The sequence below is a fragment of the Gopherus evgoodei genome, chromosome 6 (genome assembly GCF_007399415.2).
Source record: "Gopherus evgoodei ecotype Sinaloan lineage chromosome 6, rGopEvg1_v1.p, whole genome shotgun sequence".
NCBI lineage: Eukaryota > Metazoa > Chordata > Testudines > Testudinidae > Gopherus > Gopherus evgoodei.
This window is the reverse complement of record NC_044327.1, coordinates 21,014,185-21,039,321: the sequence shown is the minus strand read 5'-3', so window position 1 is coordinate 21,039,321 and position 25,137 is coordinate 21,014,185. Positions and strand designations below refer to the sequence as shown.

The window sequence follows — 25,137 nt, the reverse complement described above, 5'->3', positions numbered from 1 at the left end:
CAGATTTAAGTAAACAGAAACACTAATATCTATCAAGCAAGGTTCCTCTCCATTCTTCCCCAAGGAATTAATTGCATGTGTATGTTCTTACTAGTTATTTCAACAGTTCATAATCAGTTGCATTTGATTTTCATAAACTAGCAAAATGCTGAAATAACACATTGCAGGGTAATGTTTCAATCTCAATAGAACTTGTAACTGAAATATAAAAGAAAGTGCTTTTAAAAAAAAGTCTGACTAGAAATACTAAGTAAAAACAAAAATGTGTACTAAGATTCCTGAGAGCTTTTTAATTTAAGGTAAAAAAAAAAAAAGGATATGCTGCCTTGAAAAGCTTTGTTCCTATTACTGATTATAAAAAGGAAATTGAAGAGTAAGTGACTAATTTTTTGTTGAAGATTCAGTTTAACAAAAATTGCAAACCCAACAAACCAGTTAAATTAGTAACAATTAAACAAAACATAATGGAAGTCAATTCAAGTCAATCAGAAGCTAGATCAGGCAAAGCCCCACAGTAAATCAGTGTCCTGCTATACAAGTACTGGAAATTGAATTTGGAAGCTTAGTGGGATCATATTTGCATGGTAATAAACAGAATGCTTTCCCGGCATTCTGCTAAACTGCTGTTCCATATTTGTCAATGTGCCAACTATATAAAAATATGTTGTATGCTGCAGACAGAAAAGAACAGGCACCTTACAGTTTGCAGTTTTAATTCAGAAAGATATTAACATTTGAAATCTTAAAATGTGCAAAATAGTTAATTTTTCCCTTTTACCTGTAAAGGGATCTGAAAATCCAGTGTCTGTATTCCCCAGCATTTGCCCTTTGGTGTTGTCTATAATAAACTTGGCCACCTGATCCAGAAACATGGCATTTAAATCATTCTTCTGCAGGAAATTGTATGCAGTCAGCCAGGGATCATCACTGATGTTATATGGCAATTTGTAGGAAGGCCCATTTTCATTCACATCAATAGTGAAAACATAATCGTATTCCTTTAAGTGGAAGTAAAAATGGAAATAAGTCAAAGGGGTGTCATCACATATTTATCTACAGACACATCAAATGTGGACTGCATGAACAGTACAGGCAAATGATGCCAGATGAAGATTTCTGGTTTTGAGAACATGAATATCCTTGTTATCAGATTTCATTAAACTGTAAAATATAGTACTCTCCTATGCTGGCTGCTTGTCTAAATATTTTATTTTAGAAAATACTGGACACAGTTAAAACACAAGTGTGGGCTAAATTAGCAAGTTTTACCATGAATGGAAGTGATGGTTTCCCATAGAGTGCAGAGATGTTCCTTTTGAAAGGGTCAAAGAATAGGAAAACTGAAATCACACTTCCGTGTGTGTGACTTTTAGAGACAAACTAACACTAAAAATAATTAAGCAGACATATCACATCAATTCTCATGAACAAGTCTGGCCATCTACAAAGGCTGCAGAGGTTAGAATAGATCAGATGCACTATAAAATGCAGTCTTGAATGTATGTGTACATATGTAGCATGACAAACTAGTGACTTTTTCAGACATACAACTACAACTCCCATTGAAGTCAACAGAAATTGCAGGTACTGAAAAGCAGGCCACAGGATAATCAAAATCTAATGAGGCATTAGCAATAAGCAATAAATGCACAAGAACTCAATCCCAAATAGTAAATTAAACACTGCTTAGAGTTTATACAGTTTTCCACATCAGCTAGTTGACGCCAGCAAATGTATTTCAGAAATATTAAGGTATACACTGTAGACAAGTACAGTAACTAACATTTCTGCTTCTAAATAAGAGATGTTTGTTAGCCTAGGATCTATAATGAAGTAATGACAAGTACTTAACTTATTTAAGAGTTTATTCCAAATAATGACTGGAGTAATGTGAGGTTTTTTGTATGAAGAGTTACTAAAACATCAATACAATGATCTAAGAAAAAAAAACTTTACATACCTTTCCTTCAAATAAGACCCTTCCAGATGTTTGCTGTGTTGCTCCAGATGATCCAACCACTTCACCAATCTTGATCCACCTCCCTTCACTAACACTCCACTGATAGGCTTCAACTTTCCCATTATCTCTAATTAGTCGTGTCTGCCCCTCTCTGGTTCCTTGAAATAAATAAATAAAAATTTTTAAAAAATTGCATAGCTAGAGAGAACTAAGATAGTGAAGAAGCTTCCAATGAGAAATAAGAATGTTTCCAAGTTAAAAAAAAACAACCTTCAAATTTGGCTCACGTTTTTACTTCCTGACTGGGGTGGAGTTGGGTGCGGGTAGATGTGTTTGTTCACATCTTCCTGCTTAAGAGCTATCTAAATTATCACTGCTTCCTTCATTTCACTTGGCTCCATTCTTTTCTTATAGGGATCTTCATTTTGAAGTAAGTAAATTTAAGACTAAATTTTGATGCAGTTAAGACAACATCAGTTCTATTTCAACATTCATAGTTTGAAAGTGTTAAGTTTGTTTTGTAACTATTTTTTCTTTTTTAGGAAAACAATGCCGTATCAAGTTGTCCCTTACTGAATCACATTGTTAAACAAAAACTGCTGCACTGTTGCATAATAAAGCCATTAAAGGGTCATCATAAATGTAATCTGTTCTATTTCTATGAAGTGATAGACGAATATCAGTTAAATCCTCAGAAACAAAATCTTTTATTAGAGGCATAACAAAGTCTCCATAACACCAGTGAACACAGAAGAATGAAATTTTTATTGTTAAAGAACACAATTTAAGTGATCAACAAAACCTGCTCCATCCCCAGGAGAGATGAAGCTCCTGATGCTACAAAACAGAGCTTTATTGTTGTGTTTTAATGAAACAGAAACTGAAGAAATTACCAGGTTCTTTTAGATGTTCTCTTCCAGGAAGATCATCAGCATTAATGTCTCCTAAATCATTAGTGCTGGGGTCAATAGTTGCCTGGGAAAGTTCATTTTCAAAAGCTTGAATCTCCTCAGCACTTGCTGTGCGCTCCAAAGACTCTGTAAATACTCTGATAATCCCATCACTGAATGAAGAGAAATACAACACATTTAAAAATGTAATCTCCATCATCTAATATGTCAAAGTGGTTATGTTCCTGGTACGGGATAAAGTTATTTCTAATATGAATTTATGTCATTTGTTAATTTTAATAGGCTAAAAACCAGTATCTGCTATATAAAAGATACGGTTCTCATGCTCTCATTCTATCACAAAAAAATAAGCAGACAGAGTAGAGGTGCCTTGAGGCAGAATACTCCTATCAAATGACTTTGGTACAGAATAACTGCTAGCCTATCCATAGTACTGAACTTTAAAAACCAGCCACATTTCCAAGGTACTATTTCTTCTGACGTTCTCAGAATAGTAAAAGTGTTCTATGAAACTAAGAAAATATAAAACCTCCATCAAAATAAGAAATTTTATCCTGGAGCAAGGCACTTCTCCCACACACAACGATGCATATAATCAGTTTGACAAAGTGTTTTCCAAATTTAGCTCACTATATATTATGCAGACAGAGTGAAGTCTGGATACCTTGCACCAACCACGATGTCACCGTTGTCTAACACACAGCAGCTCCAAACAGACTGAGCTGGAAATCTGATTATCTGAGCACATTCCCCTCGTTTCCAGATCCTAAGTGATCTGTCCTCTCCAGTGGTTACAAAATCTGAAAAGACAGAACATACAGAAGTTTAATATAAAAACAAAGATAAAAGGTACAAAGTAGCTTCCTGCAAGTAAATACTTTACAATTAAATGCTTCTTGCATCTCCTTAAAGAGGTCTACAGGGAAAGAAGGATAAAATAGTCATTACTCATCCTTCTTTCTGAAAAAAAGTGCTAAAGTGTGTAAACTGGTGGGCTGATCCACTAGGCGGAGAAGGTGAAATTATACTCTAAACAAAAGCACAGTTCCAGTTCACTTCTCAGGGCTTTATTAATAAAGCTTAAAAAAACCAACACAGTCTCATCACCAGCAAGCCATTATCTTCCCTGGGGTCTGCAAGACTTCAGTCTTCACAGCCCTCCCTAGCGGAGGCTTTCCGCCAGCTGGCTCCTGCAGTTGTCCCCTTTGAAGGCCTTACAGGTGCAAGAAAGTCCCCTCCTAGGTCTTTCCTGAACCCTGGGCCTCTGCCATCTGCCCCTCTGTCTAAGAGGCAGCAAACCTCAAATGCCATTTACTGTTGAGTGCACAAACTAGGAGAAACATGTGACCTACTACTACATCTGCCAGTTTTAAAGGGTACAAGGACTGTAACAAGTGCACTGAGATACGTGCATGCCCCCCCGGGGTCCCGTGCTCTGTTACAGTGTTTTTGGAGCTTTAGTTTTCATCAAGTGTGCAAACATATTCTATAGATCATATAAAGGTCTTCTGATTAACACACAAACCTGAGAATCAACTTCTGTAACCTTGGACAAATCACAGTCCTGAGCCTCTGTTGTCACATCTAACTCTCAGATATGTAGTGAAGATTACATAATTAACATTTGCAGTATGCTCTGAGACCCTTCTGCAGAAGTTGCTATAGGAATATTAAGTATTGTCTCTAAGACTATTGCTATGTATAAGTATCATTTTTGCACTATGCTATGGTACTGATAGGCAAATGGCAACCCGGACTGAAATCCTGGCCTTGTTGAAGTCAATGGGAGTTCTGCCATTGACTTCAGCAGGCGAGGATTTCACCCAATTCCCAGGACCTTTTGGCTCAAATCTATTTTCTGAACAGTTTTGAACCCAGATGTTCAACAACATTTCTCCTGCAGTGACATGTTTACTGTCCAAACTGAAAAAATACAGAAAATAGAACGCTGATGAAAGAACTCAGATTATATAATGGTACCAGAACTACCATTCATTTTGAAAAGCTATTTTACTTCGGAAGAAAAGTCTTACCTTTACAATGAGGGAAGACAGATATGCTGTATATATAATTTGTATGTCCGTAATAAATTTGAAGACACTCGCCCGAGATCTGCCACCTTCGAATACTGGCATCATTAGCACAGGAAAGAAATTCTGTGTCACTTAAAATCGCTAAACCTCTCACACAATCTTCGTGTCCTTTATAAAGGAAAGGAAAAGGTTTTATGAACAACCAAATATTGCGTTCAGCAGCAGCTTAACATATCAATACCTTATTTTGCAATCTCATTTCTTTATCCTAGAAACTAATATTTAATAAAGAACCAGCTATAAAAAAAAAATCTTTTGCTGAGCACTTTCTGAAAATCAGGCCTCTAACATGTCTCAAGCTGGGTACTCAAAAACCACTAGCCACTTATGAAGATCTTGGTCTAAATAGTAAGTTACTTGAATCCATTACATTTTCACAAACAGGAAGTTGATTTATAAAGATGTCAGATTAGAAAACACTCTTAATTTTACCCAAACACTTACCATTGAATGTTCTCTCGCATCTGCCTGCTTTCCATAGTTTAATACTTTTGTCAGCTGAACCAGTCAACATTAATCCCTGCTCAGGCAATATCTTCACTGCCCATACTGCAGCTGTGTGACCCTGTGAACAAGAACAGTTTTAGAATAGCTAGAGAACAACTGAATTTACAAAGCTGTTCAATTATTCATTATTTGATATACTCATGAAGAACTACTATACCTGTAATGTCATCATGCATTTGTCATTCAGCCAGACTTTAGCTGTGGTATCCCATGAGCCACTAAGCAATGTGCCAAATTTCCCAGATGAAAGGCTGCAAACTGGAAAAAACATTCAAATCAGCATTGACACATTCCTGTCCTCTGCCCCTTTCTTATTTCAGTAACATATGGAAGGAGATTTTTCTTACGTTAGCAGCACATATTCATGGAAGATAATCTTTAAAGTTGTTTCCAGGGCAAGCTTTTGGTCCTTTCCTCTTCTACTTTGGAAAGGGAATTTAGCATTCCTTCAGTTACAGTACTAACTAGAACTAAATTCTTCAGAGGATATCTCTGTGACACAGAGGACCACTGGAGCCGGCTGGCAAATGGTACATTGTTCTGTAACAGCAACTCCTAGCAGGCATGACTGACTTACTACACCTAGCACACAGCTTTCGTGGTATTTATCCACAAATGATGTAATGTAAGAGCTTAAATGAAAACAAGCATCACACTGATAATTAATGTCATTGTGAAATAGATATATAATGAAAATATGTTCCTAAAGTCTGAATCTAGACAGGGCTCACAAACAGATTTCTGCCAGACAAAAGATTGTATATTCACCTGTCTCGGTTCACACATAAGTTAAGCACAGTAAGCCAATACAATGCAAAACTCAATTTACACATGAAGTCAACAGGGAGGCAATACACTAGAGACTGAATCATAGCAGGAAGTAAACGAACAACACATTTACATGTATGAAAATGGAATCTCAACCAAACTTGGTAGGAGACGCTGCAAAAGGACATGGGGGGGGAAAAGGAAGGGAGGGGTGGCAAAAAGGCTCTAGACAGGAGGTTAGTCTGTTAAGTTTAGCCTCTACAAAGCATGTATTGATTTGATTTTATATGTAACCCTTCTGGTTTCATTATCCTTACTCTTAAAGTAGAACTGCTGCATTATGAATACCTTAAGAACGGAGGCTGTTCATAACTCTGAACAAAATATTATAGTTGTTCTTTCAAAAATTTACAACTGAAGATTGACTTAATACAGCTTTGAAACTTTACTATTCAGAAGAAAAATGGTTCTCCTCCCCCATTCCTTTTTTGTAGTCGTTTACATTTAAATCAGTACTGGATTTTTTTTTGGGGGGGGGGGGAAGAGAGGGTCTCTGCTGCTGTCTGATTGTGTACTTCCGGTTCCAAATGAGGTGTGTGATTAACTGGTCAGTTCTTAACTCAGAGTTTCTACTGTATGTCTTAAATCTTGATTTTTGACGATAAATTTAGGATTGTTTTCAAGTAGATCTCAGTGCTTTGGTATTGCACAAGGAACTGATCCCAAGTCAAATCATTCAAGCTGATGTATCTACTGTACCCTTGGGGACAGCATACCTGGTATTAGTAGGACAGGATAAGGGCCAGAACACAACAGGGGAACGCTTCAAAGTCTTGGGTCTGGAGCAGGGGTGGGCAAACTTTTTGGCCCAAGGGCCACATCGGGGTTGCGCAACTGTATGGAGGGCCACACGTAAGGAAAGCTGTGACTCCCCAAAACAGCCTGGCTGCCACCCCCTACCCGCCCCCCCCACTTCTTGCCCCCTGACTGCTCCCCTCAGAACCTCCAACCCATCCAACCCCCCCTGCTCCTTGTCCCCTGACCGTCCCCTCCCGGAACCCCCGCCCCCTATCCAATCCCCCTGCTCCCTGTCCCTGACTGCCCCGACACCTATCCACATCCCCACCCCCGACAGGCCCCCCTGGACTCCCATTCTCAACCCTCCCTGTTCCCCATCCCCTGACCACCACCCCCAGAACCTCCACCCCATCCAACTACCCCCTCCTCCCTGACTGCCCCCTAGGACTCCCCGCCACCTTAACAGCAGCAGGAGCTTGCAGCCGTGACACCCAGCCAGAGCCAGCTGCGCTCCCCACACTGCCCAGTGGGAGCAGCAGGCCAGAGTGCGGCCCGCACAGCAGCGTGGCTGCAGGGGACGGTGGAAAGCGGGGGAGGGCCAGGAGCTAGGCTCCTCAGCCGGGAGCTCAGGAGCTGAGCAGGACGGTCCCATGGGCCAGATGTGGCCCGCGGGCCATAGTTTGCCCATGTCTGGTCTGGGGTATACCTACTGTTAACCTCCAAGGCAACATAAGGGTTTACATAGCCCAGAGATTAATTGGGTAGGTAACAGACTGGAGGTGTCAGGGAGCTGACTCTCAATTAAGCACAAACAATTCTCTCTCATACTGGAGTCAGGGAGAATAACACAGCAGCAAAACACGTCTGGCTGGCACTGCGAGGGGGTGGGTCCCCAAACACCTACACTGAAATTTTATAGCCCCGCAACCCAAACCCTTCAAGCCCAAATCAGCTGACACAGGTCAGCCACGGGCATGAGGATATGTCTACACTGCAATGTAAGCCCAGGGTTTGAACTCAGGCTCAAGGCCAACCCCCCTTCCATCTACACACAAATCACTCTAAGCCAGGGCCTGGACCCAAGAATCAAGCCCTAATGCTTTGCAGTGTAGATGCAGCCCCATTTGACTCATGCTCTGGGAGTCTTTCAAAAGTATTCCACAATCCCAGGGCCAACTTTCTTTGTTCCCTGGACAGTCAAGTTTGGAGCAGGGCTCATGTTTTTTTAACAGCTTGTCAAGTCCCAAGTGCGGCTCTACTTCAATACTGAGGCTCCTAGGTGATGCCACAACACAAATATTATTAATCCACATAAATAATTATACATTATGATAGCTATGCCTTGCTCTGTTGAAAACATGAGAGTTACTGTGACTAGTTTATCAAGAATCTGGATTATACAAAACCTGCTGATAGCCATATCTGGAAGTAATTCCTCATGGAAAAATACTAAAGAATTCTAAGTCTTACAAAAGCCACATTTTATGAGCCATATTTTATTTTAACCAAGTTAAAGACAATTTGCATTAGTTCCAGTTTTTGCAAGGGGAATTACAAAACAAGACCTAAACTTACCAGTGTTTTTGTGACCCTTAAGGACATAGAGTGGAACTGTGTTGTCCAGTGTGAAGATGCAAATATTATGGTCATTTCCACCTGTTGCAATTAGCCCACGAGGATAGATGTCACTTGAAGGTATGATGCATACACAAGATACAAAATTGGAGTGGCCTCTCATACAATGCATTTCAGTAAACCCCCTGTTAGGACTAAACAGACATATAGATCAATACATTTACATTTACAGAATAATAAAATAAAACAAATTTAATTTAAGCTACAGAATGCACTTTATATTCAAAAACTCTTGGACTGATCTTTATTTATTTATTTGAGAGAGAGTAGGTGTATATATATATACAGAGAGAGAGAGAGAGAGAGAGAGAGAGAGAGAGAAGGCAATATTTAATAATATTTATTTATTTACAAATAGCCTAAAGGAGTCAAGAAGTAAAGCCATTACTTCTATAATATTACACACAGAACAGAAGGATTTTTCTTGATAAAGATTTTTGAATGTCAAGTATTTTACTGAATCCGATGTATATTTTTTAAAAGTAGTGAAAAGCATTTACACAAGCAGAAGATAAAATCCTAAATGATTTAAATAGCTACAGAAATTGAGACTAATAAATTCAGAAATAAAGTTAACTTGATCATATTTCTTAAAATCTTACTGATTGCCACTTAGTACTGACAAATGTTTACAAGTTCCCTCCAAAAATCAGATTTTTTCTTCCATTCTATTTAATACTTATTAAGGCCCATGCTGCAAATGGGAAGTTTACTACTTTTCAATAATTTGTGTGTTTCCCCTCCTACACATGCAGTTAGCTTTTTAAGATTCATTTTGTAATATCCCCTTCATTTTATTTTACATCAGTTTCCCTTATTATAGTCAGAGTGTGGGTTTAAATTGTTTCCATAACCCATCTGGTTACATTTAACAATAATATAGGCTTCCTGAGACAAGCCTAAGAAAAGCAAATCTTTGATGTAATAATATAATCTATCAAATAATGCAATATTTTAATCTAGTATCTAAAATACCTTGTGATCGCAAGTCAAGATTTCTGTAATGCATCATACAACTTTTATGTTGCATTAATAGTTCTGTTTTGAATTTTCAAGGTTTTTTTTTATTTTTTTTAAGAAAAGATTATTCTTCTATAACTAATAAGACATCAATCAGCAAGTTATTTATGCTTGTGTCATTAGAAGACTTGTGCCAGCTGGCAAAAAGCTGTCTGTTACTACTGCAGACTAAGGCCCCAACCCTGTAATTGACTGTGCATGGGCAACAAACCTCCTCCTCTTTCTTGTTCCTCTCCCCCTCCCCAATGTGAAGGACAAGTGGCTTCAACGAGGGACTGCCTGAACAAAGTCTTTCGCTGGATCAAGGCTTAAGTATGCACTTTCATACTCATGTTTAAGCATGATTAAGTATATACCTTTATAACCATGTATGAGCACAGGTGAGGGCTTGAAGACTACAAGAATTTTTAATGAATCTGTAAATTCAGGGGTTGTACCATATGATTGGAGAATTGCTAACATAGTTCCTATTTTTAAGAAAGGGAAAAAAAGTGATCCGGGTAACTACAGGCCTGTTAGTTTGACATCTGTAGTATGCAAGGTCTTGGAAAAAATTGGAAGGACTAAGTAGTTAAGGACATTGAGGTCAATGATAATTGGGACAAAATACAACACAGTTTTACAAAAGATAGATCGTGCCAAACCAACCTGATCTCCTTGAGAAAGTAAGGTTTTTTAGACAAAGGAAATAGTGAATCTAATTTACCTTGATTTCAGTAAGGATTTTGATATGGTTCCGCATGGGGAATTATAAGCTAAATTGGAAAAAGGTGGGTAAGAAACTGGTTAAGGGGAGACTACAGCGGGTCATACTGAAAGGTGAACTGTCAGGCTAGAGGGAGGTTACTAATGGAGTTCCTCAGGGATCAGTTTGGGGACCAATCTTATTTAATCTTTTTATTACTGACCTTGGCACAAAAAGTGGGAATGTGCTAATAAAGTTTGCGGATGACACAAAGCTGGAAGATATTGCCAATACAGAGAAGATTTGTATAACCTTGTAAACCAGAGTAACAGTAATTGGATGAAATTTAATAGTGAAAAGTGCAAGGTCATGCATTTTGGGATTAATAACAAGAATGTTTGTTATAAGCTGGGGATGCATCAGCTGGACGTAACGGAAGAGGAGAAGGACCTTGGACTATTGGTTGATCACAGGATTATGAGCAGCCAATGTAATATGGCCATGAAAAAGGCTAATGTGGTCTTGGGATGCATCAGGTGAGGTATTAGTACCACTATACAAGGCACTGGAGAGACCTCATCTGGAATACTGTGCGCTGTTCTGGTCTCCCATGTTTAAGAAGGATGAATTCAAACTGGAACAGGCACAGAGAAAGGCTACTAGGATGTTCAGAGGAATGGAAAAACTGTTTTATGAAAGGAGACTCAAAGAGCTTCGCTTGTTTAGCCTAACCAAAAGAAGGCTGAGGGGAGATATGATTGCTCTCTATAAATATATCAGAGGAATAAATACCAGGGAGGGAGAGGAATTATTTAAGCTCAATACCAATGCGGACACAAGAACAAATGGATATAAACTGGCCATCAGGAAGTTCAGACTTGAAATTAGACAAAGGTTTCTAACCATCAGAGGAGCGAAGTTCTGGAACAGCCTTCCAAGGGGAGCAATGGGGGCAAAAGACATATCTGGCTTCATGACAAAACTTGGTAAGCTTATGGAGGGGATGGTATGATGGGATAGCCTAATTCTGGCAATTAATTGATCTTTGACTATTAGCGGTAAATATGCCCAATGGCCTGTGATGGGATGTTAGATAGGGTGGGATCTGAGTTACTACAGAGAATTCTTTCCTGGGACTCTGGCTGGTGAGTTTTCCCCACATGGTTAGAGTTTAGCTGACTGCCATATTTGGGGTCAGTAAGGAATTTTCCTCCAGGGCAGACTGGCAGAGATCCTGGGGTTTTTTTGCCTTCCTCTGCAGCGTGTGGAACAAGTAACTTGCTGGACGATTCTCTGCACCTTGAAGTCTTTAAACCACAATTGAGGACTTCAATAGCTCAGACATAGGTTAGGGGTTTAATACAGGAGTGGGTGAGTGAGATTCTGTGGCCTGCATTGTGCAAGAGGTCAGACTAGATGATCATAAATGGTCCCCTCTGACCTTAAAGTCTATGATTCTATAACCTGAAGAGCTAAAAAACAGATTTTTGAAGTTTTGAACAATTACAGGGTTGCAATTGTAAGCATCTCAACCTACAAAGTGCCTGCTGTAATACTGTTTTCTTCCACTTTCTGATTCGGGGTTTTTCACAGCTACACTATAATTGGACAAAAAAATTTACTTTGAAATAGTCATTTTAAAAGGAATGTCAATGAAAAAGTCACACTTCTATCTAAAGGTTTTTTGTTTTTCTTTTTTAACCTAGAAGACACACCTAATATTAAAATAAATTAGAGATTAAAGGAGAATAATATTTCTATTTTTAGGTTTGTTTACACAATATTTGTCCGCTCTCTGTACACAGTTTCAAGACTTCCTCCGAACAGCCAGTCTAGCTGAGAAAAACAGTAATTCAAAATATAAAAATCTGGCAAACTACAAAAGTTGGCAGGTACTGAACCTGAAACAACTTTAAACTCAACTTTCCAGGTATTGTATGCAGCTGTCTCCTACCTCCTTGAATGTCTCAGATGCACAGGAATCAGTGAAAATGTTAACATTCCAAAGGCTCTCTTATAACAATCATGATCTCCCCCCCACCCGTTCCATCAGCTTCTCAAATGCTACAAGTAGGTTGAAGTCACAAAACGCACAATAGTGGAAGTCACAATAGTTAGCTAAACCTCTCCTCCACCAAAAAGTAAAAGAATAAAGGGCTGCAGCAACCCCAGGTGCAGCCAAACATTTGTATATGATAGTTTATCCATTGATCCCTTTACGCTGTACCCCTATAATTTCCTGAAGTGGACATATTGCTATTACCCACATTGTGATCACTAACATAGTGGAGGAGAATTAAAAAGAGCTGTCATATTCATTTGGAAGAAAGGACAATTCCCTCCTTTGTGATATAGTTTTTAGGAAATTTTAAGAGTCTATCCCTCCAGTAATACAGGCTCTCTATACTTTCCCTCACGCAAATCACAGTTTTATATGACAGCCTCCTGGCAAAATATTCAGATGAACTTGTTAATTGCTTCTCTTTCCACTCTCTGTTAGAAAAGAAAGTGCATACCCACTAAATCAGGAGTCAGCAACCTTTCAGAAGTGGTGTGCCGAGTCTTCATTTATTCACTCTAATTTAAGGTTTTGCATGCCAGTACTATATTTGAACGTTTTTAGAAAGTCTCTTTCTATAAAAGTCTATAATGTATAACTAAACTATTGTTGTATGTAAAGTAAATAAGGTTTTTAAAATGTTTAAGAAGCTTAATTTAAAATTAAATTAAAATGCAGAGCCCACCAGACCGGTGGCCAGGACCCGGGCAGTGTGAGTGCCACTGAAACTCAGCTCACGTGCCACCTTCGGCACGCGTGCCATAAGTTGCCTACCCCTGCACTAAATCAAGGATATGTTTTATAATTTTAAACTATGCATACAGTAGGAAATATGTTTTGCTGCTGCCCCAAGTATATACTACAATCAAGGGTCAGCAACCTTTCAGAAGTGGTGTGCCGAGTCTTCATTTATTCACTCTAATTTAAGGTTTCGCGTGCCAGTAATACATTTTAACATTTTTTAGAAGGTCTATTTCTATAAGTCTATAATATATAACTAAACTTGTTGTATTTAAAGTAAATACAGGTTTTTTAAATGTTTAAGAAGCTTCATTTAAAATTAAATTAAAATGCAAAGCCCATCAGACCGGTGGCCAGGACCCAGTCAGTGTGTGTCACTGAAAATCAGCTTGCGTGCCACCTTCAGCACACGTGCCATAGGTTGCCTACTCCTGACTACATAGCAGTACATCTACTGATTATAACAAAGGACTGGGAATTAGCTCTCAGTTTCAATTTCTGACTTGCTCTCTGAGTTTCAATTCAATGACTCACAGTGTGACCCTGGCAAGGCTACTTAGAAACAAAATTGTACAGCTGTTTGTAACACCTAAGATTTTTATAACTGAAAGCAGTCAGCAAAAAGGTTTATCTTTCTTTTTCGGTTTGTTTTGCGCATTGAACTGTACTTTGTGTATAAGCAGTGTCAACGCATACAATATCTGTATATTCAGTTTCTAACTTGCTGAACAGACCATTGTGAACACTAAAGAAAGCAGAAATACCCTTTTAAAAAAATCTTAAAATTTTTAAATTTTGTTCACAGAACACTGACCTGTCAAAAACTTGAATGACTTTATTTTTAAAAACTAAGTTTATAGTATCACTTTTCTCTTATTGCTTCAGTAAGCCCATCTATAAACAGGATTCACACATTTATGGGAGCGATGGAAAAATGTAGCATCTGTACAGCACTCTGAGCTATTGAGATAAAATGACCTATTAGAGCATCATTCCCTGAATTCCTCAGAAAGTAGACACAAGGAGTACACTTAATGATCACTAACAGAGCAGCTAGCTATCCAATTCGAACAGACTCTGCACAAAAAGCCCTAAAAACGAGCAACCACAAGCCTGCTCACTCCACAGGGTCGTTATGAAATTGAGAGATTCACAAGGTGGTTAGAAAAAGCACCGGGCAAGCCGCTAAGGCTGTAATCTATTTTTAAACAGACACACATGCATGTAAGTAGCAGCTAACGCCAGCCACAGAAAGAGCAGAGAGATTATACTCCTTTGCACTCAGATTCTGAACGCTTAGGGCCAAATTCAGCTGTGAGCCACGTACCCCTAACTCCCAAAGTGAGGAGCCAGGGAAGAGTTTGGCTCTTAGAGCCAAGCAGGAAATGTCAGAGCTAGTTCTGGGGTTGGCGGAGGCACAGGTGCCTCTATTACAGCCTGGGGCAGGCTGGCTTAAAGGAGATCCTCATATTCGTTCCCCCGCATGCCTGCTGTCGGCGCAGCAGAGGACTGGGGGGCGCGGGCCACAGGGAGCCCAAGCTGCTGCTGCTGCTTCTAGGGGGAAGCGGAGCCTGGTCACCCCACATGCCCCCGAAGAGACCGGTCCCCGCAGCACTCACCCGTCGGGGGCCCACAGCCGGGCGGTTCGGTCCCGGGACACAGACACGAAGCCGCCCGGCGGGAACAGGCCGTGACTCAAGCCCCGCACGTCCAGCTCGTGTCCCGCCACGGAGCAGCGGAGCTGGTAAGTGCCGCCCGCGCTCGCCATGGCCGCGGCTCTCCGCGCAGCTGGAAATCTCGTCTCAGCCCGGGAAAGCCGGCGGGGAGCGGAGGCACCGTAAGGCGAGACCCTGACACAGCAACAGCAGCCCTCCCTCCGCCGGAAAACGTCATCAACAAGTGCCGGGCCGCCGCCCCCAAGGCCATTGATCACATTGGAGGGGTGGAGACTGCATATCCCGGCATGCGCAGCGCCAGACAGAGAGGAAAGACCAGGTCGGAGAGGGCGCGATGATTGCTGGGAGCTGTAGTCTCAGTAGATCGCGTAAATTAGAGCCGGCGCTTAGCATGCTGGGATTGGTAGGCCCTTATGAGAGCCAGAGCGGAAACCTTTGCAAGTTGGGACTTGCGCAGTGCCATGTCCTTTCCCAGCACCTATCTGTGCTGAGATTCCTGCGGGCCGTCCCCCCTCTCCCTTTAGTGGGGCAAACTGTGTATTCTCAGCGGCGGGTGGGGCGCGCGTTCTCTCTCCGGGCTGTTGGAGGCGGCGGGATTTCGGAATCTCGCGAGAGCGAAAGGAGCGCGGTGGATGACTGGCTGCTGGAGCTGGCGGGGCGGGGTTGGTCGGTTGCTGTGATACAGGCGGCGCGTGGGGACGGGTCGGCTAGGAGGTAAATCGGCTCCAACTGGCTGTGGAGAGCGGCCGACTCGGGTGAGACCGCGGGGCCGGGATCCAACCGCGGCTCGCGCTGGGGGCCCCCTCCCGCTAGGGCGGGACCCCGCGCTCCTGCCTGGCGTTCAACCGCTATGGGGAGAATCGGGCCCGGACCCGACTCTTCCTGTGACCGTCCCGGGAGAGAGCCACCTCGCAGCGCCATCCCAGTGCCCCTGCGCCGCCCCCCGTGCCCGCCCCCAGTGCCCCGTGCGCCGCCCCCAGTGCCCCGTGCGCCGCCCCCAGTGTCTGCCCCTAGTGCCCCTTGCGCCGCCCCCAGTGCCCGCCCCTAGTGCCCCGTGCGCCCCCCGTCAGTGCCCCGTGCGCCGCCCCCAGCGCCCGCCCCTAGTGCCCCTGCGCCCCCCCCAGTGCCTGCCCCTAGTGCCCCGTGCGCCGCCCCCAGCGCCCGCCCCTAGTGCCCCTTGCGCTGCCCCTAGTGCCCCGTGCGCCCAGTGCCGCTGCGCCGCCCCTAGTGCCCCTTGCGCTGCCCCCCAGTGCCCGCCCCTAGTGCCCCGTGCGCCCCCCGTCAGTGCCCCGTGCGCCGCCCCCAGCGCCCGCCCCTAGTGCCCCTGCGCCCCCCCCCGTGCCTGCCCCTAGTGCCCCGTGCGCCGCCCCCAGCGCCCGCCCCTAGTGCCCCTTGCGCTGCCCCTAGTGCCCCGTGCGCCCAGTGCCGCTGCGCCGCCCCTAGTGCCCCTTGCGCTGCCCCCCAGTGCCCGCCCATAGTGCCCCTGCGCCCCCCCCAGTGCCCGCCCCTAGTGCCCCGTGCGCCGCCCCCAGCGCCCGCCCCTAGTGCCCCGTGCGCCGCCCCCAGTGCCCGCCCCTAGTGCCCCGTGCGCCGCCCCCAGTGCCCGCCCCTAGTGCCCCTTGCGCTGCCCCCCAGTGCCCGCCCCTAGTGCCCCGTGCGCCCAGTGCCGCTGCGCTGCCCCCCAGTGCCCGCCCCTAGTGCCCCTTGCGCTGCCCCCCAGTGCCCGCCCCTAGTGCCCCGTGCGCCCAGTGCCGCTGCGCTGCCCCCAGTGCCCGCCCCTAGTGCCCCTTGCGCCGCCCCCAGTGCCCGCCCCCCGTGCGCCCAGTGCCCCGTGCGCCGCCCCCAGTGCCCCGTGCGTCCAGTGCCCCTGCGCCGCCCCCAGAGCCCGCCCCGAGTGCCCCTTGCGCCGCCCCCCAGTGCCCGCCCCTAGTGCCCCGTGCGCCCAGTGCCGCTGCGCCGCCCCCAGTGCCCGCCCCTAGTGCCCCGTGCGCCCAGTGCCCCTGCGCCGCCCCCCGTGCCCGCCCCTAGTGCCCTGTGCGCCCCCCGTGCCCGCCCCTAGTGCCCCGTGCGCCGCCCCCAGTGCCCGCCCCCAGTGCCCCGTGCGCTCAGTGCCCCTGCGCCGCCCCCAGTGCCCCGTGCGTCCAGTGCCCCTGCGCCGCCCCCAGTGCCCGCCCCTAGTGCCCCTGCACCGCCCCCAGGGCCCGCCCCTAGTGCCCCTGCGCCGCCCCTAGTGCCCCGTGCGCCCAGTGCCCCTGCGCCGCCCCCAGCGCCCGCCCATAGTGCCACGTGAGCCCAGTGCCCCTGCGCCGCCCCCTGTGCCCGCCCCTAGTGCCCCGTGCGGCCCCCCGCCAGTGCCCCTGCGCCGCCCCCAGTGCCCGCCCCTAGTGCCCCATGCGCCCAGTGCCCCTGCGCCGCCCCCAGTGCCCGCCCCTAGTGCCCCGTGCGTCCAGTGCCCCTGCGCCACCCCCAGCGCCCGCCCCAGTGCCCCGTGCGTCCAGTGCCCCTGTGTTGCCCCCAGTGCCCGCCCCTAGTGCCCCGTGCGTCCAGTGCCCCTGCGCCGCCCCCAGTGCCCGCCCCTAGTGCCCCGTGCGTCCAGTGCCCCTGCGCCGCCCCCAGTGCCCGCCCCTAGTGCCCCGTGCGTCCAGTGCCCCTGCGCCGCCCCCAGTGCCCGCCCCTAGTGCCCCGTGCGTCCAGTGCCCCTGCGCCGCCCCCAGTGCCCGCCCCTAGTGCCCCGTGCGTCCAGTGCCCCTGCGCCGCCCCCAGTGCCTGCCCCTAGTGCCCCGTGCGCCCCCCGCCCAGTGCCCCTGCGCCGCCCCCAATGCCCGCCCCTAGTGCCCCATGCGCCCCCCGCCCAGTGCCCCTGCGCCGCCCCCATCCCCGGTGCCCGCACCCCCCAGCTCCGCCCAAAGTGCCCGGTATGCCACCCCTAGAGTCCACACCCCCCAGCACCATCCCTAGTGCCCCAGCACTGCCTTAGTGCCCCTCATGTACCGCCTCCATCCTTAGTGCCCACACCCCCCCAGCGCTGCCTCTAGTGCCTGGTGCACCACTCACATCCCCAGTGCCCGGTCCGCCGCCCCTTGTGCCCCCATGCACCGCCTTCACCCCTAGTGCCCCCTCCCAGTGCCATCCAAGTGCCCGTGCGCTGTCCCTAGTGCCCGCCCCTAGTGCCCCGTGCGCCCCCCGCCCAGTGCCTCTGCGCCACCCCTGTCCCCAGTGTCTGCACCCCCCAGCACTGCCCCTAGTGCCCCCATGCACCGCCTCCATCCCTAGTGCCTGCACCCCCCCAGGGCCTCCTTTAGTGCCTGGTGCACCACTCCCATCCCCAGTGCCCGCCCCCAGTGCCTGGTGCGCCGCCCCCAGTGCCCGCCCCTAGTGCCTGGTGCGCTGCCCACCCAGTGCCCCTGCGCTGCCCCATCCCCTAGTGCCCGGTGCGCCGCCCCCAGTGCCCGCACCCCCCAGTGCTGCCCCTAGTGCCCCCATGCACCGCCTCCATCCTTAGTGCCCGCACCCCTCAGCACCCTCCCTAGTGCCCCCATGCACCGCCTCCATCCTTAGTGCCTGCACCCCCAGCGCTGCCTCTAGTGCCCAGTGCGCCGCCCCCATCCCCAGTGCCCCTGCTCTGCCCCTATCCCCAGTGCCCACCTCTAGTGCCCAGTGTGCCGCTCCCAGTGCCCGCACCTCCCAGCACCGCCCCTTGTGACCCCATGCACCACCTCCATCGCTAGTGCCTGGTATGCCACCCCTGGAGCCCACACCCCCCAGCACCATCCCTAGTGCCCCAGCACTGCCCTAGTGCCCCCCATTCACCACTTCCATCCCTAGTGCCCCTGCGCCACCCTTAGTGTCCCACCCACTAGCTCCATCCCTAGTGCCCTCCAGCACTGCCCCTAGTGCCCACACCCAACAGCTCCATTCCTAGTACCCCCAGCACTACCTGTAGAAGCCCCTGTCCCTATCCCCACTCTAGTAACTCCCATTGCCACCCCTGGTGCTCCCTAACAGTCTCCATAGCCCAACCACTTCTCGAACCCCTCCAGTGCCACCCCTAGTACTCCCCACAACTAGGGTTACCAATTTTGGTTAATAAGAACGGCCATACTGGGTCAAACCAAAGATCCATCAAGCCCAGTATCCTGTCCTCTGACAGTAGCAAATGGTAAGTGCCCCAAGGGGAATGAACAGAAAGGTTATCACCCAGTCGCAGCTTCTGGCAAAGAGAGGCTAGGGGCACCATTCCTGCCCATCCTGGCTAATAGCCATTGATGGTTCTATCTTCCTTGAATCTGTCTAGTTCCCTTTTGAATCCCATTATAGTATTGGCCTTCACAACTCTGGTAAGGAGTTCCAGAGGTTGACAGTGTGTTGCGTGAAAAAATACTTTCTTGTGTTTGTTTTAAACCTGCTGCCTATTAATTTCATTTGGTGGCCCCTTGTTCTTGTATTATGAGAATGAGTAAATAACACTTCCTTATTTACTTTCTCTATACCACTCATGATTTTATAGACCTCTACCATATCCCCCCTTAGTCACCTCTTTGCCAGGCAGAAAAGTCCCAGTCTGATTAATCTTTCCTCATATGGAAGCTGGCCTATACCCCTAATTATTTTTGTTGCCCTTTTCTGAACCTTTTCCAATTCTAATATATCTTTTTTGAGAGGGACAACCACATCTGCACACAGTATTCAAGGTGTGGGCATACCATGGAGTTATATAGAGGGAATATCTTATTTTCTGTCTTATTATCCATCCCATTCTTGATGATTCTCAACATTCTGTTTGCTTTTTTGACTGCCACGGCACATTGAGTGGATGATTTCAGAGAACTATCCACAATGACTCCAAGATGTCTTTCTTTAGTGGTAACAGCTAACTTAGACCCCATCGTTCTTGGATGTATTCCTGGAGATTTCATCACATGACATGATCTTTAATTAAAGATTAATCTTTAATTCCTGGAGACCCCAGGCCAATCCTGAAGGGTGGGCAACCCTACTCTCACACCTGTGTCACTCCTAGTACTCCTTAACAATCCCCACTGACCCTAGTGCCACCCCAGTACCCTAAAGCTCCCAGCACTATTCCAGTACCCTTTTGAATTCTCCCCACACTCCCAGTACCAGCCCATATTCTCCCCACAGCCCTAGTACCTCATCTTTCCCAGTGCCACCCCAGTATCAGCGAACAGTTCCCATAGCCCAGGGATCAGCAACCTTTGGCATGTAGCCCAGGCCAGTTTGTTTATCTGCCGCGTCCGCAGTTTTGGCCGATTGTGGCTCCCACTGGCTGCAGTTCGCCACTTCAGGCCAATGTGTGTGGCGGGAGGTGGCAGCCAGCACACCCCTCAACCTATGCTGCTTCCTGGAGCCCCCATTGGCCTGGGTCGGTGAACCGTGGCCAGTGGGAACTGCGATTGGCTGAACCTACGGACATGGCAGGTAAACAAACCCTGGCAGGCCCCATGCCAAAGGTTGCTGATCCCTGTCATAGCCCATCCACACTTGTATCCCCCACAGCCCCCAGTGCCAGCCTGTATTCCCCCACATACCGCAGTGTCACCTGTAAATCCCCCCTCAACACTAGCATCCAATACCCCCATCCTTCCTGTGTCACCCTGGCTACCCACCCATCCTCCTAATAGCCCCACTGTAATCCACACGACCTACAGTGCCAGCCCTTATACTTCCTTCTGCTCCCTGTATTCCCCCACATTCCCTGTGCTGCACCTTATACTCCCCACCCACTCAAGTATTTCTAGTATTCCCACAGTACTCCCTATATACCCAGTACTCCCCCCAGCATCACCCATTATTTATACTCCCTGTATACCCTAGTACCACCTTACATCCGCTACACGTTCCTCACACCCCTCAACTGTCCAACACCCTCCATTCCTCTCCCAACACACAACAGGCTCCCTTAGTAATGTAAAGGATCCTTACTAATAAAGGATCAGTTCTAATTAAAGGACATGAGCGTCATATGTTTCTTTCCAGAGAGAAGTTTAAAATAAATAGAAAATGGCAAGCAATCACAAGCCACCTACAGCACGTCCTACTTCAAGAGGAGTTGGGCTCACAGCCAGGCCTTCTTCATCCTTGTTACGGACGCCATCAGCAGCCAGAATGGGAACAGGGGTGTGTTAAAGTGATTTAATATGTTTGGTTTGAATGTTTAGATTTTATCCTGATTTTTCTCTCCTGAAGACTTGTGTGCCAGCAGTAATTGTAATTGAAGGTAGCAGTTTGTAGTCTTTTTTGGTATTTCATATTTCTTTCTTCATTCCAAGAAGATTTGTCTGTTGTATGTTAAAGAAGGTGGGTTGGAAGCTGTTATTGCCCTATATTGGATGAAATATGTCTTTTAGAATCACAAGTAGAAAAAGCAAAAAGATCTGGTTTGTTAGAGAGGTGTCAAGTCACCCTTCATCTGTTGCCTTCCCCTATGATTTTGTTCATGTCATGGGAATAATTTACACTGGGTCTTCAGATTGCCTCTGGTCCTTTTATTCTGGTATGGCCTGCAAAGGCCAAGTAAAGGTCAAGACCACAGTACTTAAAAGATTTCTGGATCTACAAGCTTAGTGCATCCCACATCTGGTATCCTCAAAGGAGCAAAATGCATTTTGCAGAAGTCCTAAGGCATCTGCTGATGCACTTTGGGACTAGAATAAACAGGTTTGGACTTTCGCTTTCACAGTTCAATCCATGGTTAGAAAGACTTGGCTCTTCCCTAACAGTCTGTCCTCTCCAATCAAACTAGAAACATTTGTTTGGAAGAGCAACAAATTATTCTTCTTTAATTTATGCACTTTTTGGTAGCCAGTAGGCTAGTTTTAGCCTACACCTCTGTTGAAATAGGAGATTTTAATAAAGAGTAGCTGATTTCAATAAAGGGAAGCATTATATGTGAGGCCCGAGAATGAGACTAGTATGTTTTTCTCCACACATAAGTAGAAACCTGAGCTTTATGGAGATTTTGGACAGGAAAATCAATCGTGCTATACCTGACCATTAAAATAACAGTCTCACTGAATCGATTTTTTAAAATCTAATGTGGGGGAGCGGGAAGGGGTGTTATTGGAACTAACTGCCAAAGGATAACCACACAACATGATAAACAGAACAGTGGGAATTCAATTTACACTACCATTTTGGCAGAGGTCAAACCTGAGGGAGAAAAAGAACATTGAGAATGCAAATAAAATAGCCTTGAGTCTCAAAAACAAATATAAAGAGATGTCTGTGCTAGAGGTTTTGATTTGATAGTATAGTATTTAGATTTACTTCTAACATTTTTGGTATAAATTATCACCTGCAAGAAAAATACTGCTAAAGATCTAATGTACTAAGTAAAATACGTAGGTTAGTTTCTAATTTTTAGAACAGTCCAGACAAGCTTTTAAATGTTCCTCTTAACAACCACATAAATATAACAACTGGTTTATTATTCTATTGTCTTTGTCTAGATGCCTCCTGGTACATCGAGGCCTGGTACTCGTGGTGGTCTCCTAGGTACTGGAGGGGTGTTGTCATCTCAAATTAAAGTTGCAGACCGTCCAGTGACACAACAAGGGTTAAGTGGAATGAAAACTGGAGTGAAAGGTATTTTAATATATGAAGAATTCTTATCTTAGTACAGGAAAGTGTTTTTAACACTGTCAATGAAGCAATACAATTTGGGGAAACTGGATGGCAGAGGAACTTTTATGGCTCTAGTGTCTCTAGTTGGGACAGAAACTTGAAATTTGGCAATGAGATAGTCACTAGGTCAGACATGTGCCTTTTCGAGGTCCTTGGGCAGATTTGGCAGAATGTATAGGGATTTAAAAATATGGCTTGCACGTATTTGAATAACGGCCTTACTGTATTCTGTTCATATTATGCAAGCATAAGGATGGGTGTGTATGGAATTTTAGCCTTTTCTCAATGCATAGAAAGTTTGATGTTCATGTGGAATTTGGAGCTTTGCCTTATCTATATGATCTACTAATGTGCTTATTGAATGAGGCAAGAGGGCAAATGAACCAGTCTCCAGAGTACACATCTTGTGCAATACAGAGGGTCTTACAAATGTCTAGAAAATAGTTCCATGTTATTGAATGTCTGTGTTTTATCAGTTTTTCTCTTAGCATAGTTTCCATTTGGAATATCTGTAGGTTTTTAGAAAGAAAATTAAGGTTGCAAAGTGAAGCACTCAAACGTCTGCTTCTTGTGCTAGTGCTTTATGATATGCTTTAATTATGCAAACGTGTCTTTTGTGTATTGAATGAGGCAGGGTTACATAGTGAATGAATGAATTATCATGTGATTCCATCTCTCTTTTTAGGAGAAATTCTTTTTTCTGTTACCACAGTGAAAATTCAGAGTGACTCATTAAATGGACATACTCTAAATTTACATTGCTGTAATTGAGAACAAATTTTGGCCCTCAGGGTACAGGATGAATTGCATGTAGTGATTATAGCCCTAGTCTAAGGACTGAGAAAATATATTGTATCTTGAGTTTGATTATATTTCCTTATTTACAACCAGAGAAAGATTTAGTTGATAAAGATCCTAACATCTTTAATGCCAAAGGAAAAATTCTGATAGCAAAGTCAAAAGTTTCTTATCTGTGTATAAGTAGATTTTACAAGTTCAGAGAAAATATGTATCTTTAAAACAATCTTTAAAATCTCTTTTATAACTTCAGGTTATTCTTATGATTCTTTATGAATCATAACAATAAGAGTTCCCCGAATTTGTGAAGCCTCAGAATAAGGGACACAGGGCAACAATTTAAATAGGAATCCTAAAGCATTTCAAAACATACAGAAGTGAGTCAATCTAATATCTGTGTAAGACTAATGCAAATTCGTTAGATGATTTGGCGTCTTCAATGTTTTCTGTTAGTTTTAATATTCTAAAATTTCAGGATTTCATATTATTCTCTATAGTTTCCATTTTATGATTCCATAGATTATGTATAAAAAGGAACTCCAGTAAGAGACTTTATACTTTCATCCTGATCTTGAAAATTTTAATTTTATTCTCCAGTTATTTTGTAGAATGTTCTACATTATCTACCCTCTTTTCTAATACCCCAATTTTAGAATGCACTAAATCACCACTAGTCAAATAAGTCACATTTTGACTCGAGGACATGGATCACAGAAAGCGTGAAAGTTAGTGAGGTATCTGAAATTTTTTCCAAAGAAGAGTAATAGGGAGATTTTTTTTCCTCTCAGCTGAACAAATTGTAATGTAAGGACCTACAGCTAATAATGATTAGGGAGGGGAGAGGCAGACTAATGAGTCCGTCCTTCTACTATCTTTGCTTTTAGAAATCTCAGAAGTAGCAGACTACTCTATGCCTGAACAGTACTTACAGTATTCACATCTCTAGGGTGACATTTGAAAAAATTAATATTAAAAGAAGGCATAGATTGAGTCTCCTTCCAGCACTGCAGAACAATATTTAAATACTTTACTATACAACAAATGTGTATACAGTTGTAATCGCATTGATCTCACCCACAATTGGACTATGGTTTGATGTCAGAAATACAGCTCCAGGGCGAGGGGACTTTAGATGTCCTTCTTCGAGGTAGTGGGTTACAACTGGAACTGTTGCTTTTATTCTAGGGTGTTCAGTTTAGGTCTCAAAATTCCTATCACGACTGTCCTCTCAAAGACTCCAATTTAGCTATGCCCACTAAGCATTGGGAATAGCAGGGACAAGATGAGGGTGAACAGGAACTATTTGCAACTCATCATACCTAAGGCTGATTCTATACCAGCCCAGATCGTAGCATTGTTTAGAGGTCCTGTGTCATGTGGCTATGGCTCCAAGGAGGTTGTCACAGCAACCAATGATATCTGGGGCACAGCAGTGCTCTCACCATGTTACCAAAATATCCGCTATGTTGGAGGTGGCTTAGAGTTGGTGAAAGCCCGATTGGCTGGATCAGCTGTCTTTACAGTCCATTTGCTGTTGGAATGGCCCAAAGGGGCCATATTGTAGAAGAAAATCTATCTTAGAATCACCACTGAGCAGGTGAAAAGAAAGGGCAGGTAAATAGCAGCTAGATTTACAGTAGACTGTCACCTCGAGAGAGCCCGCTGATTCATATGTCACTTCTTTGTGCTGTGCGGAAAATCTGTTTTTTTTGTGTGTTGTGATGTTTAACCTGTGGAACTGGGAGAGAGCATGTGATGCACTTCAAGGTGATTTCAGCTTTGTACAAAGAGTGAAAAGAGATACAGCTCAGGGCAGGGAGAACCTGTGTTTTTAAAGGACTC

At 45.2% G+C, this 25,137-nt stretch overlaps 2 protein-coding genes across 4 annotated transcripts in view; one reads left to right on the top strand and one right to left on the bottom strand.

Annotated features, from left to right (window-relative positions):
- Positions 1–15,079, bottom strand: part of PLAA (phospholipase A2 activating protein) — a 28,580-nt gene extending 13,501 nt beyond the window's left edge. Inside the window, exons 1-9 of the mRNA XM_030567038.1 lie at positions 14,797–15,079; positions 8,613–8,806; positions 5,629–5,729; positions 5,409–5,529; positions 4,905–5,072; positions 3,536–3,671; positions 2,854–3,023; positions 1,961–2,118; positions 779–998 (exon numbers count right to left, since the gene is read on the bottom strand). Of these exons, the coding sequence (XP_030422898.1) occupies positions 779–998; positions 1,961–2,118; positions 2,854–3,023; positions 3,536–3,671; positions 4,905–5,072; positions 5,409–5,529; positions 5,629–5,729; positions 8,613–8,806; positions 14,797–14,945 (1,417 nt within the window). The 5' untranslated portion in view covers positions 14,946–15,079. The remainder of the gene's footprint in view (positions 1–778; positions 999–1,960; positions 2,119–2,853; positions 3,024–3,535; positions 3,672–4,904; positions 5,073–5,408; positions 5,530–5,628; positions 5,730–8,612; positions 8,807–14,796) is intronic.
- A 440-nt stretch (positions 15,080–15,519) lies between these two features.
- Positions 15,520–25,137, top strand: part of IFT74 (intraflagellar transport 74) — a 65,380-nt gene continuing 55,762 nt past the window's right edge. For 2 of the 3 annotated variants that reach the window (XM_030567176.1, XM_030567178.1), the window contains exons 1-3: positions 15,520–15,608; positions 20,851–20,991; positions 22,323–22,458. In XM_030567176.1, coding sequence (XP_030423036.1) covers positions 20,875–20,991; positions 22,323–22,458 — 253 coding nt within the window. In that variant the 5' untranslated portion in view covers positions 15,520–15,608; positions 20,851–20,874. The remainder of the gene's footprint in view (positions 15,609–20,850; positions 20,992–22,322; positions 22,459–25,137) is intronic. The other variant, XM_030567177.1, reaches the window with a different exon arrangement.